Here is a 12,958-nt window from a genome sequence, read left to right on the forward strand (position 1 = left end):
ATTACTTATCTGATTGCTCCTTTTCAGTCTGATTTGCTGGACCTTCATCTAAGACTTTAGATGAACATCCCATAATGCCAGGTACTAGGTCCTCTTTTCTTATACTTCTATAGTGTCTCTCTTGGTGATTTCATCAGCTCCCATTGATTCAGTGATCATTTCTCTGCTGATTTTTAGATCTACTTTTTTAGCCTTAACCTGTCTGCTGACCTACAATCTCATATCTCCAACTGTTTATTGAACATCTCAATTTGGGTTCCTGTAGACATCTTAAGCTCAAGATGTCCCGTACTGAAATTACAAAATTTTTTCTCACAACACTCCTCATTTCTAATCTTCTGTATTAGTATGGAGGGCACCACCACACTCTCAGTCATCCAAGTATACCATCTTCAGCTCCTCAGTCTCACCACCCATATCCAATCTGTTGCCAAGTCCTGCCAATTTTATCTTTGCAACATCTCTCATATGTGCCCACTTCTCTAACACTGCAACCACCCTGGTGAAGGCCCACATCAATTTATGCCTGGACTATTACATAGTCTGTTGATTGTTTTCCCTGACTCAAATCTCTCCCCAGTCCAATCCATCATCCATTTAGCCATCAAAGTGATCCATTACCCCCTATTCAATAAACTCCTATGGCTCCCTAAAACCTCTAGGATTAGATATAAAATCCCTTGTTTAGCATTCAAAACCCTTCACAATCTGGCCCTCTTCTGTCTTTCTGGTCTTCTTTAACTTTATTCTCCACCACATGCTCTACAGTCCAGTGACACTGTTTTCTTTATTGTTCCTTGAGAACAAAATATTCCATCTCCCAACTCTGAGCATTTGCACTGGCTGTCCCCCATGTCTGGAACTTTTTCTTCCTTCCTTCAAGTCTTAGCTAAAAGACCCTCTTTCTATAAGAAGCCCTTCCCAATCCCCCTTAATTGTGTGCCTTTTCTCTGTTGATTACCTCCAATTTATACATTCCTCGTTTCAACAGTTTTTTTTTTTTGCATGTTGTCTTCCACCTGAAACTGTAAGCTTCTTGAAAACAGGAACTGGTTTTTGCCCTTTTTGGTAGCCCTAGCGTTTAGCATGGTGACTGACATATAGTAGGCACTTAATGCTTATTGATTGATGGTCTATAGATTGGTCTTAATTCTGTGATCTGATGTCATGCCTAATAAATCTAATTCTTCTTTTATGCATGCCCCTAAAATATCTGAAGACTTTGGACACACTTGTTTTCCAATGTTTCTCCTAAAATATGGCACTGAGGAAGAACATCATACTTCAGGAGTGGTTTGATTAGCAAATTATATTATGTATAATATTATATATGTAATATTCAATATAACATAATATATATAATATATAGTTTATTATTATAGCAATATAGTTCATTATAGTTCCCTAGTTCTTGACACTACACTCTATGAGTACAGCTCACCATGAGCTATTTTAAAAAAAATCCATATAACACTATTGACTAATAATTGGTTTGTAGTAGTACACTAGTTTTTTTTTTTTAAATATGAACTTCTGTCCAGTTACTTTGAACCTATTCCCATTCCCCAAACCCTTGCCTCCCACTCTTATCTCCAACAGTTGTAGAGTTGATTATTCATCTTGTATCATTTGGTTCATTACCTCAGGTGTGAGAAAACTGTGGTGTTCTAGGTCCTGAAGTGTGGCCCTTTGACTGAATCCAAACTTCACAGAACAGATCCCTTTAATAAAAGGATTTGTTTTGTAAAACTTGAACTCATTCAAAAGGCTGTACTCAAGGACCTGGAAGGCCACATGTGGCCTCGAGGCTGTAGATTCCCTACCCTTGCAACTGTTGATATTTTGAAGGGGAACCTTAATCCTTTTACAGCTAGCACTTATCTAGTGTTTTAAGGTTTGCAAACCATTTAAATTAAATATATCATCTCATTTGTTTTATTATCATTCTCATTTTATAGATGAGAAAATTGAGGCTGAAAGGTTAAGTGACCTGCTTAGGATCATACAGCTAACAAGTATTTGAAGCAGGATTTGAACTCAGGTTTCATAGACTTCAAGGACACTATTCTACCCAGAATGCTATTCCTCTCTTCCACTTTGGGTTATCTTCAAAGTTGGCTAGTATCTAGGTCTTCATCCCAGTTAGTGATGAATTTGTAGAACATAACTGAGGACAGCCCCTGGATATCTCCTACCATTCAACAGTCCATTAAATCAACATTTGGATCAGATTATTCAGCCAGTTCTGAATCCACTCAAAAAATACCTTCCTTCAGGCTTCATTTCTTTATCTTGTACATAAGAATATCATGAGCCAAAATGTGTATGTTCTGTGTTTACAACTTACCATTAATCAACCATTACTTCATTTTAAATTTATTGATCACCTACTTCATGCAAAATATAGTGTCAGATTCTGAAGGAGCTAAAGTATTTCCATAAGACACAATCTCTACTGTCATGGATCTAACCACCTTTCAGAAGAAGATGACACAATCATAGTAAAAACGTATTACAAAATATTACATGAAAACTGAATTAGAAATTTGTGAAATTGAGTGCTATATGAGGTGCAAGGGAAAAGGTCTAATGACTGTTATAAAAGTAAATGAACTTAATCTGACACCAACATGTTCTCTATAAACAAATGCTAGTTCCTGGAGATTACTATGAATATTAGATCACTTTCAGAATTTAGCAAGGCAAAAAATAGATCACTGTATCATTCTTGCCCTTGAGAAATTTCAATTTAATTATCTAGCCATGAGATATAGTCTATATTTCCCTTTCCTTTTTGGTAGCCTCTTTCTTTACACTTCCTAGTCTGCCAAGTTTATGTACTCAAATGGCTTCAAATATCACACCCATAAAGAAGATTCCCAAATAAAAATGACCCTTTAAAATAGAGCTTTTGCATTTGCAAAGCACTTTCCTCACATCAACCCTGTGAATTAGTTAATAAAAACATTATTATTCTCATTTTTCAGCAGAGGAAACTGAGACTCAGAGATGTTAACTGACTTGTCTAAAGTAACAGCCAGTAAATTCTGAAGCTGGTCCTTGAACCCTAGACTCTTGTGTCCAAGTACCATTCCCTTTCAACTATAACATGTAAACTGATATCTATACCTATGACATCTCTTCTAATACAATACCCAGCTTTTCTGACTATATGCTGCTAGAAGTTTATGCAAAGACTTGCCAACTTGGCAAGACCTTCCTGAGTTTGTGTTCTTCTATTCCATCTAACCTTTGAGAAACCACTGTCACTCTCATGCTATGGTAAGCATCAGACTTCAACTTTAGTCAGGTTATCAAATTTCGTTTTATATTATATTTATTTTTGTATATATCCTATTCTCTTTCAAGACTATAGGCAGAATGATGGCAGGAATAGGACTTTATCTCAACATTGTACCTCATCCAGTACTTAGCAGCAATGGATAGCACTAAGTAGGCACTTAATAAATATTGAATTAAATTTTAATTCTATTTCATATTAATTCTGGTTACTTCCCTCACTTGGTCCTGTAGCCTAGCATTTAAGCCCTCCACAATCTGGCTCTGACATACCTTTCCAACTTTGTTTCACATTACTCCCTTTTATGTACTCTATGTTCAAGCTAAGCTAGATGACTAGCTTCCTCCAAACCCTGTATTCGATTTCTGGACTCTGTGTACTCATATTAGCTATAACCCATATGTAGAACAGACTTCCCTTCATTTCTGCCTTTCAAATCATATTTTTCTTTGACACTCATTTCAAGTGTTACCTCTTAAGGGATAAAGTCTTTCCTAAATTCCCTACAGATTTAAAAATATTTTTAAAATATCTTTAAAACCCTTCCTGTTTTTTTATCTGTCTTCATATTATTTCTCTCTGCATTATGGTCAAATGTCAGCTTCTTGAGGGCAGACACTGTTGATTTTTGTCTTTTTTATTTCACAATAGGCATTCAATTAATGCTTATTGAATTTCTAGTTTTGTAGAACTAAAAGACCCTAATGCAGAAAGAGTATTGTCTTTTAATCTTGTGCACACTAATTTAATAGAGCCTTTAATTTGTTTTTTAGAAACAGACCCTTCTGCCCCTTTTTTGGTGTTTCTTAGTCATTCCGGGCTGTTCCAGAGGAGGAGTCCCAGTTTTCAAGATTCTCACCTGCTTCATTAGTTCGGATCATTCGAGATGGAGTGCTCGGATCTCCTGTCCCAATAGGATTAGTTGCCACCACTCTGAATTCATATTCTACCCAGGGGTTCAGCTCCACAGCCATTGCAGATTCCATGTCTCCTGTTATGACTTCTGGGACTAAAAAAGGAAGCAAATTTCAAGCCACTGAGGTTTCTGGAAAACTTTATATTCTGTCTAGAACAGCAATCAAATAGATCATAGCCACTAGCAGTACCCTCAGGCCAGTACAGAATGTTTTGTGACATATGACCATGACCTCAATTTCAGACTCATTAGCAAAATGAAAAAATAACCTTCAGAAAATAAGTACTTGCATACATTAGCAAAAACAGTTGAAAATAATCAATAGTTATACTACTCATTCATATGCATGAATGTCATCCTTACTGGAGATCATTTTGTAATTTTTTCTAAACAGTAAACTATTACTTCAGTATTTCAAAAGATATAGGCCTTCATTGGGAGAGAAGACATTTCCCCCAGTGATGTAAATTGTTACCCTTAATACCTTAGTTGTTGTAGTTGTTTGGATGTTTCAGTTGTGTCTGACTCTTTGTGACCCCATTTTGGTTTTCTTGGCAAAGATACTGGAGTGGCTTACCATTTCCTTCTCCAGTTCATTTTACAAATGAGGAAAGTGATTTGTCCAGGTTCACATACCTAGTAAGTGACTGAGGCCAGATTTGAAATCAGGTCTTCCTTACTCCAGGCCTGGTACTCCACTGTGCCACCTAGCTGCCCTAATACCTTAGTATACATTTCCAAAAATTGCTTTGATTGAAATCATTCACTACTTAGTGGCTGCATATCTAGTGACAACCCTTTTTGATTCCAGGTCAAACCTCTGTTTTCCTTAGACAATGGCTCATTACAGGCATTTTATTAAAACCTTTCCAGGTTGTGATGCCCTGACATTGCCTTTGAGAAATCAGGGTCTCCATGCCATCATGAGACACCAAAGCGGGAAATGTTTTAGTGGGAGAACAAAGAAGTACCATGTATTAAGTGGAGAGTCAAAATAGTGGCAATGGAATGACCACTTGAATTGATGTGAACTCTAACAAGTTTCCCTTAAATTTTGGTGCTTCATTTTTTCATCTATAAAATAAGGTGTTGGATTGAATGATAGCTAGGTTATTATGTAACAACTAACATGCCTTACAACTCTAAATTTCATGAAAAATCTCTCTAAAACATTCAAAAGATAGTGGAATGCCTTTGCTGAGTCACTAAAATATAATGAACTAATAACAGGAAACCAAAAAAAAAAGATTGAGGGGAAGATATTTGCTTATGGTTATATAGTTACTAGAAATTCAGATGTAGAAGGGATGCTATCTAAAAAAAATCAAACTAAGGGATGAGAGAGGAATATATTGAGAGAGAGAGAAAGGGAGAGATAGAATGGGGTAAATTATCTCACATAAAAGTGGCAAGAAAAAGCAGTTCATTGGAAGGGAAGAGGGGGCAGGTGAAGGGAATGAGTGAATCTCGCTCTCATCGGATTTGACCTGAAGAGGGAATAACATACACACTCAATTAGGTATCTTACCCCACAGGAAAGAAGGAAGAAGGAGATAAATAGGGGGGACAATAGAAGGGAGGGCAGATAGGGGGAGGAAGCAATCAATAGCAAACACTTTTGAAAAGGGACAGGGTCAAGGGAGAAAATTCAATAAAGGGGGATAGGATAGGAGGGAGCAAAATATAGTTAGTCTTTCACAATATGAGCATTGTGGAAGGGTTTTTTATAATGATACATATGTGGCCTATGTTGAATTGCTTTCCTTCTTAGGGAGGGTGGGTGGGAGGGAGGATTGGAAAGGATTTGGAACTCCAAGTTTTAAAAGATGTTTGAAAACAAGTTTTTGCATGCAACTAGGAAATGAGCTATACAGGCAATGGGGCATAAAAATCTATCTTGCCCTATAAGAAAGTAAGGGAAAAGGGGATGGGGGGGGTGGGGTGACAGAAGGGAGGGCTGACTGGAGTGGGGGAGAGGGTAGAAATGGGGAGAAAATTTGTATTTCAAACTCTTGTGGAAGTCAATGCTGAAAACTAAAAATATTAAATAAATAAATAATAATTTAAAAAAAGAAATTCAGATGTATTTTCCACCATATAATACTACCTCTTCTAATTTATTATATCCAAACTGAGCTATTTTGGGGTAACTATGGATTAAGGATAGGGACTAGGACAGGGTCTGTGATTTAATTGATATAAGTAACTCTCCGACGAGGAAAATCCTCTCACCAATGCAGAGTATCAACTTCTCTTCAACTTACAGTCTTACAGCATATTTGTTGTTGGTGTTGTTCACTTGTTTCAGCTGAGTACAACTCTGTGACCCCATTTAGGCTTTCTTTGGCAAGGATACTAAAGCAGGTTGCCATTTCCTTCTCCTGCTCATTTTACAGATGAGGAAACTGAGGCCAAGAGGGTTAAGTAACTTGCCCAATGTTGCTGTCTAGGGGTCTTGGGAACTGCAAAATGCCAGGGCAAAGGGTGCAGGTCTGCCTCAAAAGAATTCAACTGCTCAAGCCTTCTTTCAGTCCAAGTAGTTTATTAAAACACTGGTTAGGGAGGGTGAGATTCCTAGTGAGGCTGCACTATTTGTGACACTAATACGAGCTGGCCAAATTTAAAGAATCTCCGCATTTGATAAGGGCAAGATGGATATTTTTATACAGAAAGATTGTAGGAAGATCTGGCTGTAATCAAGGAGTGGCAAGTGGCCTGTGCTGGGGCCAGGTGCAGACAATGGAAGGAATTAAGTGGCTTGAGAACCCCAGTGAGATGGCAGCTAAAAGGATTATTGACTGCGATGGGCCAGGTGCCTCAGGTGAATGCCAGGGATCTAGGTTCAAGGGCTTTGGGTTCCAGGTCCCAAAGACATGGTCTTTTCCTTTCAGGGGTCCAACATGAATCCCATCCCCCATGGTCATACAGCTAGTAAATAACTGAGGCTAGATTTGAACTCAGGTCTTCTTGACTCCAGGCCAGGTACTCTATCCTATGTGCCTCCTAGCTGACCCTTAGAGCACATAGCCTGTAGTGCTAAGGAGTTAAATGACTTTCCAGGGTTATACAGCTAGCATTTGTCAGATGTAGGACTTGAACCTAGGCTGTGGGACCAGCTTTTTATCCAGTGTACCACGTTGCCTTTTGAGTATGGATTGTACTCAGAATTTAGCCAAGTATCCATTAAATGGATTAATATCTTCTTGATAATAAATTTGACAACTTTGGTGAAGAATTTTTCCCTCCAAGGTGTGTTTGCTTTCTGAATTTGCACATCCTTTTTTTAATGCCTTTCACAACACTTTGTTTTCTATGACAAATCCATGGCATCCTAGTATGTAGAGACAGAAAATATAGTTTGCAGAGCTTATTTTATAAATGATGAAGTGAAACCCTCAGAAGAATTAAACAATTTATTTAAGGTCCCACAAGTAGTAAGTGGCAGGGACAGGATTCAATCCCAAAGATGACTGAAAATACTATAGTTTCTATGATATCACACTGACTTCTGCTTAGTTCTGCTGGGCATTTTTGGTAGAACAAATGAGAGAAGAAAGGCCCTATCTCAGAAATTTCTTAGAATTAGTCTAATTTGTTTTTATTCCATTGATTTTTGCCTAGTAATAGGTAGGTTCTTGATTCAGTATTATTGAGAGGCTAGAGAATTTGGCAATAGTCTTTGGTTTCTAAATAGTTTTCCTATTCATATAAAATCTCATTTGGAAAACCTTTATTTATAAAGCAGATGCCCACCAATTGTGAAAGAGCTAAACAGATTGTGGTATATTGAATGTAATGAAATATAGTGTCATAAATATGATGAACCAAGAATACGGAGAATCATAGGAAAATTCATATGAACCAACGCAAGGTATATAGATAGCACCAGGAAAGCAATATACATGATTATAGAAATTGAAATGGAAAGAAAAGCAACAGCAACAACAAACCCTGGAAATAAATGGTAGGTAATTATAATAATCATATTTCACCTTATAGAAAAGAAAATGCCCATCTCTTCCACCTTTGCAGAGATTGAAGACTTTGGGTACAGAACATTGTAAATACTGAAAAATTTGGCTAATGTATTCCTAAGGTTTGCTGATTTTTTTTTCCTTTTTTGTTTATATTCTTTGTTATAGGATAGCTCGGAGTAGAGTGGTAGGGGACATATTTGGAATTAAGGTGATATAGAAACAAAAGACCTTAGTAAAATGAAAAATAAAATTTTTGCTTGGGCATAATCAAGTTGTCCCCAAGAATGCAAGAACTTGAAACAGATTAGCACACCTAAAGTGGACTTTTGCAAAGCCTGATGTAAGTACTGGAGAAGAATGACTTATTTCTTCACTGTGGTTGTGATGCGGATGCAAACAGTGACCTAAGAACTAAATTGCTTTTTCCCTGGTTTGTCCTCTAACTTGGAGACACCCTCGTGTATCTTGATAACAAAGGTGCCCTAAGGGATGAGTTTCTCTTCCTGGCACCTTAAAGTCTCCGCCCCTTATCTTGAGTTACCACATAACCTCCCCCTTATCCTGGACCATGGAATTCCTTGTCTTCTGTCCCACCCTGGGTCATAAAATGTCTCCCTTATCTTGTGTCAATTGTTGTCCTCTACCTGTGTAAGACTTATCCTCTTCCTAAATCTCCAATCCCCATAAGAAACCCTAAAATAATTCTACATGCTGTATAGCTTTTGGTCTATATAAGTCTGGTCACTCGCCTACATCAGTGCCTTTGTTTAGCTCCTTGCTAAACCTCAGGCCCGCTGCTTTTGCATCAATAAAGCTCCCAGTGGCTACAAAGGTCTAAGTGAATTCTTTCACATTTGATGAACCAGCTCTCCAAACTCTGACCTCATCAGTTGTAGCTGAGCTCTTCTCCAGAAAATCTTTGAAGTGAATGAGAGGAGGTTACTGTTCCTTCCGTTTTTCTGTCAGGATGCATAAGGTTGTGCCCTGTAAGCTATAATCTGACCTTAGCTCAGACTGCTAGGTATGACAGTCATTTGTAAAATTAATTTCTGAATCTTGATGAAGCATTTATTTATTAGCAATGACGTTTAAGTCTTCATATTAAAAAGAAGTATGGGGGCAGGTAGGTGGTACAGTGAGTACAGCACCGGCCCTGGAGTCAGGAGGAGCAGAGTTCAAATGCGGGCCTCAGACACTTGACACACTTCCTAGCTATGTGACCTTGGGCAAGTCACGTGGTCCCGATTGCTCTGCCTTCCCCCCTCCAAAAAAAAAAAGAAAAAAAGAAGTCTGTATGGGTTTCTGCTCCCAGTTTAATACTGTCTTTGGCCTCTGGTTTTCAGTTTGTGATGACCTTTAAATAAAACAACACACACACATGCACACACGCACACATACACACAAAATAAAATCCCCCCAAAAACAAAAAAAAAATTTAGCTTGGATTTCCTAAGCTCATTGTGAAGAGTAAGAGCTTGAAATAATTGTAAAAGCTTGAGGAGGATATTAAAACTTTTGATGAAATTGCATGCAATGTGGAACAGATTAAGGGACAAGCATCTTTTTTATTAGGATTTTGATTTGAAACCCAAATCCTGTACAGATTAAAGATAATGTAGCTTTTATTCCCAAACAAATCTTTTTAAAGCCTTTATAGCCATGTATTATTTTTCTTCTTACAAAGATATACTTTCTGTAACTATGGGGACAATTCTGTTTAAAACATGCAGGCTGTGTTCCCAGGAAGAAACAGGAGGAGATTAAAGGAAATAGAAAACCCTACATTTCTTGAGGGACCATATCTCACTGACACTGCTTCCTAAAGAAAACTAGAGAAATTTGTTAATTACCAACTAGTTAGAACTAAAGTCTATCTAATACTAAAACATCAGTTTGTTTAATCAAATGTTAGGCACCTTGGTGAAAAATCAAAACTAGAAATGATCTAAAAGGGTGTAGGACTGAAAGTGAAGTCAGCCAAGACAGTTGAACTGGTAACTCTATGTAGACCCAGTCAAAGAAATCAACTCACTCTACTAGCTGGGTAACATAAATGAAATGTCTATTTTCTAAGGGAAAAGTAATTTGACTTAGCTGAGAGTGGCCTGCAGGCTAAAATGTCTATTTGCTATGGTTACTTTTAGACTTCATTCAGGAGGAAAAAATGATTCTATTCTCAGCGGCTGCTTTAAGGGACTGCTTTTACTTATACCTAGGGTTTGTCACTTAACTATGGGATGTGCTCAGTCAAGCTTCTAAGCACACCTCTACTTGAATTGCTAAAGAGAAGAATTGTACTACTCATCTTTTTGCATTCAAATGGGACCTGATGAAAGTCACAAAAGGAATCACAAATGCCTTTTAAAATTCCATTTTAGAAGTCTCCTTTCAATTTACCAAGGACTTGGAATTTATATATTTTTATAAAACTCACTGAAATCTGGCACCAAGCTCTGGAAGCTCCTCAACCAAGGGACAAAGGCTTTGAGTATGTTCCTGTAAGCGATTGTTTCTGATGTAGAAGTCCGGTCTAGCTAAGTGAGAAAGGCTATTTACCATCAGGCTTGCCATTTAGGTGATAGATTCTTTGCCTATGGCAATTCATGAAACAAAGACATGCAACCCAACTGCAGGGGGTGTGGGAGGCTGTTTACTTCTGAAGGTTTATTGTAAAGAAGAGGGATGATTCCAGAGAAAAATAATTTCCCTCCCACAACTGGACATAATAGCTGTTATATGGGGGTACTTCATCATCCCTTCATATTCTGCGCTACTCATTGCAGAAAGAACCTGTGGTCACTATCCTAGAGACAAAATCAGTGGTGATTTGTCATGTTCAAAGAGAGCTTGGGATGTTCTTGGGTGATCAGTTTCCTCATTTACAGTGAAAGAATGTCTCTGTTGACAATGGTTAATCTTTGAAGTGTTTATGGGAGGAAGACTACACAAGACTTTATCCTTCAAATTCAAGGAAGCATTTGGTGGGAGGTGTGACTAGAGCCAGCCACTAGGACAGGCAATGTCTCACTAAATGGCCAATTCAGTTCCAAAATTGAACGACAGAAGCTCAAATACCATGGATATTGGCATCAGACTTGTTTTCTGAGAATGAATCTTTGTTTAAAGATTTAATACTCATTTCATTTTGTTGAGTATTCTGTTTTTTTTTCTTTTGTTACTATGTAGGCAGTGGTAGTGCAGTGGATAGAGTGTTGGGTTTGGAGTCAGGAAGACCTAACTTCAAATCCAGCCTCAGTTACTTACTAGCTGTGTGGCCCTGGCCAAGTCACTTAATCTCTGTCTGCCTCAGTTTCCTCAACTTTGAATGAGGATCATAATGCCACCTAACAAGGATTGTTGTGAGGATGTAATGAAATAATACGTATAAAACTCTTAGTACAACGTCTAGCACAAAGTAAGTGCTTAATAAACGCTTATTCTGTTCCTCTTCTAGCTTTCAAATCCTCTGCAATCTGGCTTATCAGCTCCTATGGTTTTAATGATGATCTCTATGCAGCTAACTCTCATGTTCTACATATCTCTAGTTACTATCCTGAGATCCAGTCTGACATCATAAATTGTTTATTGCACGTTTCAAACTGGATATCCCAGAAACATTTCAAAATAAACATGTCCAAAACATAACTCATGTCCTCTGTCTCCAAACCTGCTACTCTTCTGAATTTCTCATTACTGTTAAGGGTACCACCATCCATCCAGTCAGCCAGATGCAAAAGTCTTGTGCCATTCTTGACTCCAACATCTCTCACATTCTCAATTCACACTGTTGCCACTCTCGTTCAGGCCATCACTTTTCACCTAGATTTTGCAATAACTTCCTAATTGGTCCCCCTGCCTGAAGTATCTCCCCACTCAATGCACCCTCTACTTAGCTGCCAAAACAATTTTTCTAAGGTGAAATTCTGAGTATGTCACTCCATTCTCCCTACTCAAAATTAATCCCAGTGGTTGCCTATTGCCTCCAAAATCTGTAGTAGAACAATTCCAAATATGCCCCTAGATCTGCCTTGCCAGCTATGTTGTATCATGGCCTAATCAAAAAATTACAGTCCTCACAGATATTTACTTTCTAGGCTCTCTCTGATACTGTTTGACATTTCTTGTACTGAAAAAGCAGCTCTTTGTAATGTATCAACTCTGCAAAATCACATGCAGTCTTTTTTTTTTCTTAATGGTCCAGCTATATTGTCTTGCATGCTGTTTACAACCTTATGCTGCCCCCCTCCTCCAGCCCAAACACACACACAGTGCTACATTTCCATTTCTTCTGTGTCTTTGCAAAGGCTGTCTCCTATGCCTATAATTCTTTTCCTTTTCAACTTCATCTCCAGGAATCCCCAATGATGGTGTCTAAGAATTGACTCAAATACCACCTTTCTGGACCACCCCCCAGATGCTAGTGCCTTCCTTCCTCAAACTAGTAATTTTGTACACCCTTATAGAATGTAACCTCCTTGAGAGTGGTTTTTTGTCATATTTGTCTTTTTATCCCCAGTGCCTGGAACATATTGAAGGCTTGTTGACTGGTTGATTATGGCGACTGTAAAGGGCCCCGAGGAAAGGTAGCACTCAGCAGAGAAGGAGAATTTTATTACTTGTTTATGGACAATCTTTTAATTTTTTTTTATTTTTTGCATTGTTAATGGGCTCTTGTTAGGTCCTTTGTATTTCTTGTGTTTTCTATATGGTGAAATCCTGGATCTCTAAGTAACAAATATAGGCACTATTATCTTTAGTGCTTGC

General features: G+C 37.9%; 1 protein-coding gene across 1 annotated transcript in view; it reads right to left on the reverse strand.

Annotated features, from left to right (window-relative positions):
• Positions 1 to 12,958, reverse strand: part of CNTN5 (contactin 5) — a 578,245-nt gene that overhangs the window by 77,306 nt on the left and 487,981 nt on the right. The window contains exon 14 of the mRNA XM_036743961.1: positions 4,161 to 4,310. Within this exon, the coding sequence (XP_036599856.1) occupies positions 4,161 to 4,310 (150 nt within the window). The remainder of the gene's footprint in view (positions 1 to 4,160; positions 4,311 to 12,958) is intronic.

The sequence above is a fragment of the Trichosurus vulpecula genome, chromosome 2 (assembly GCF_011100635.1).
Source record: "Trichosurus vulpecula isolate mTriVul1 chromosome 2, mTriVul1.pri, whole genome shotgun sequence".
Lineage (NCBI taxonomy): Eukaryota > Metazoa > Chordata > Mammalia > Diprotodontia > Phalangeridae > Trichosurus > Trichosurus vulpecula.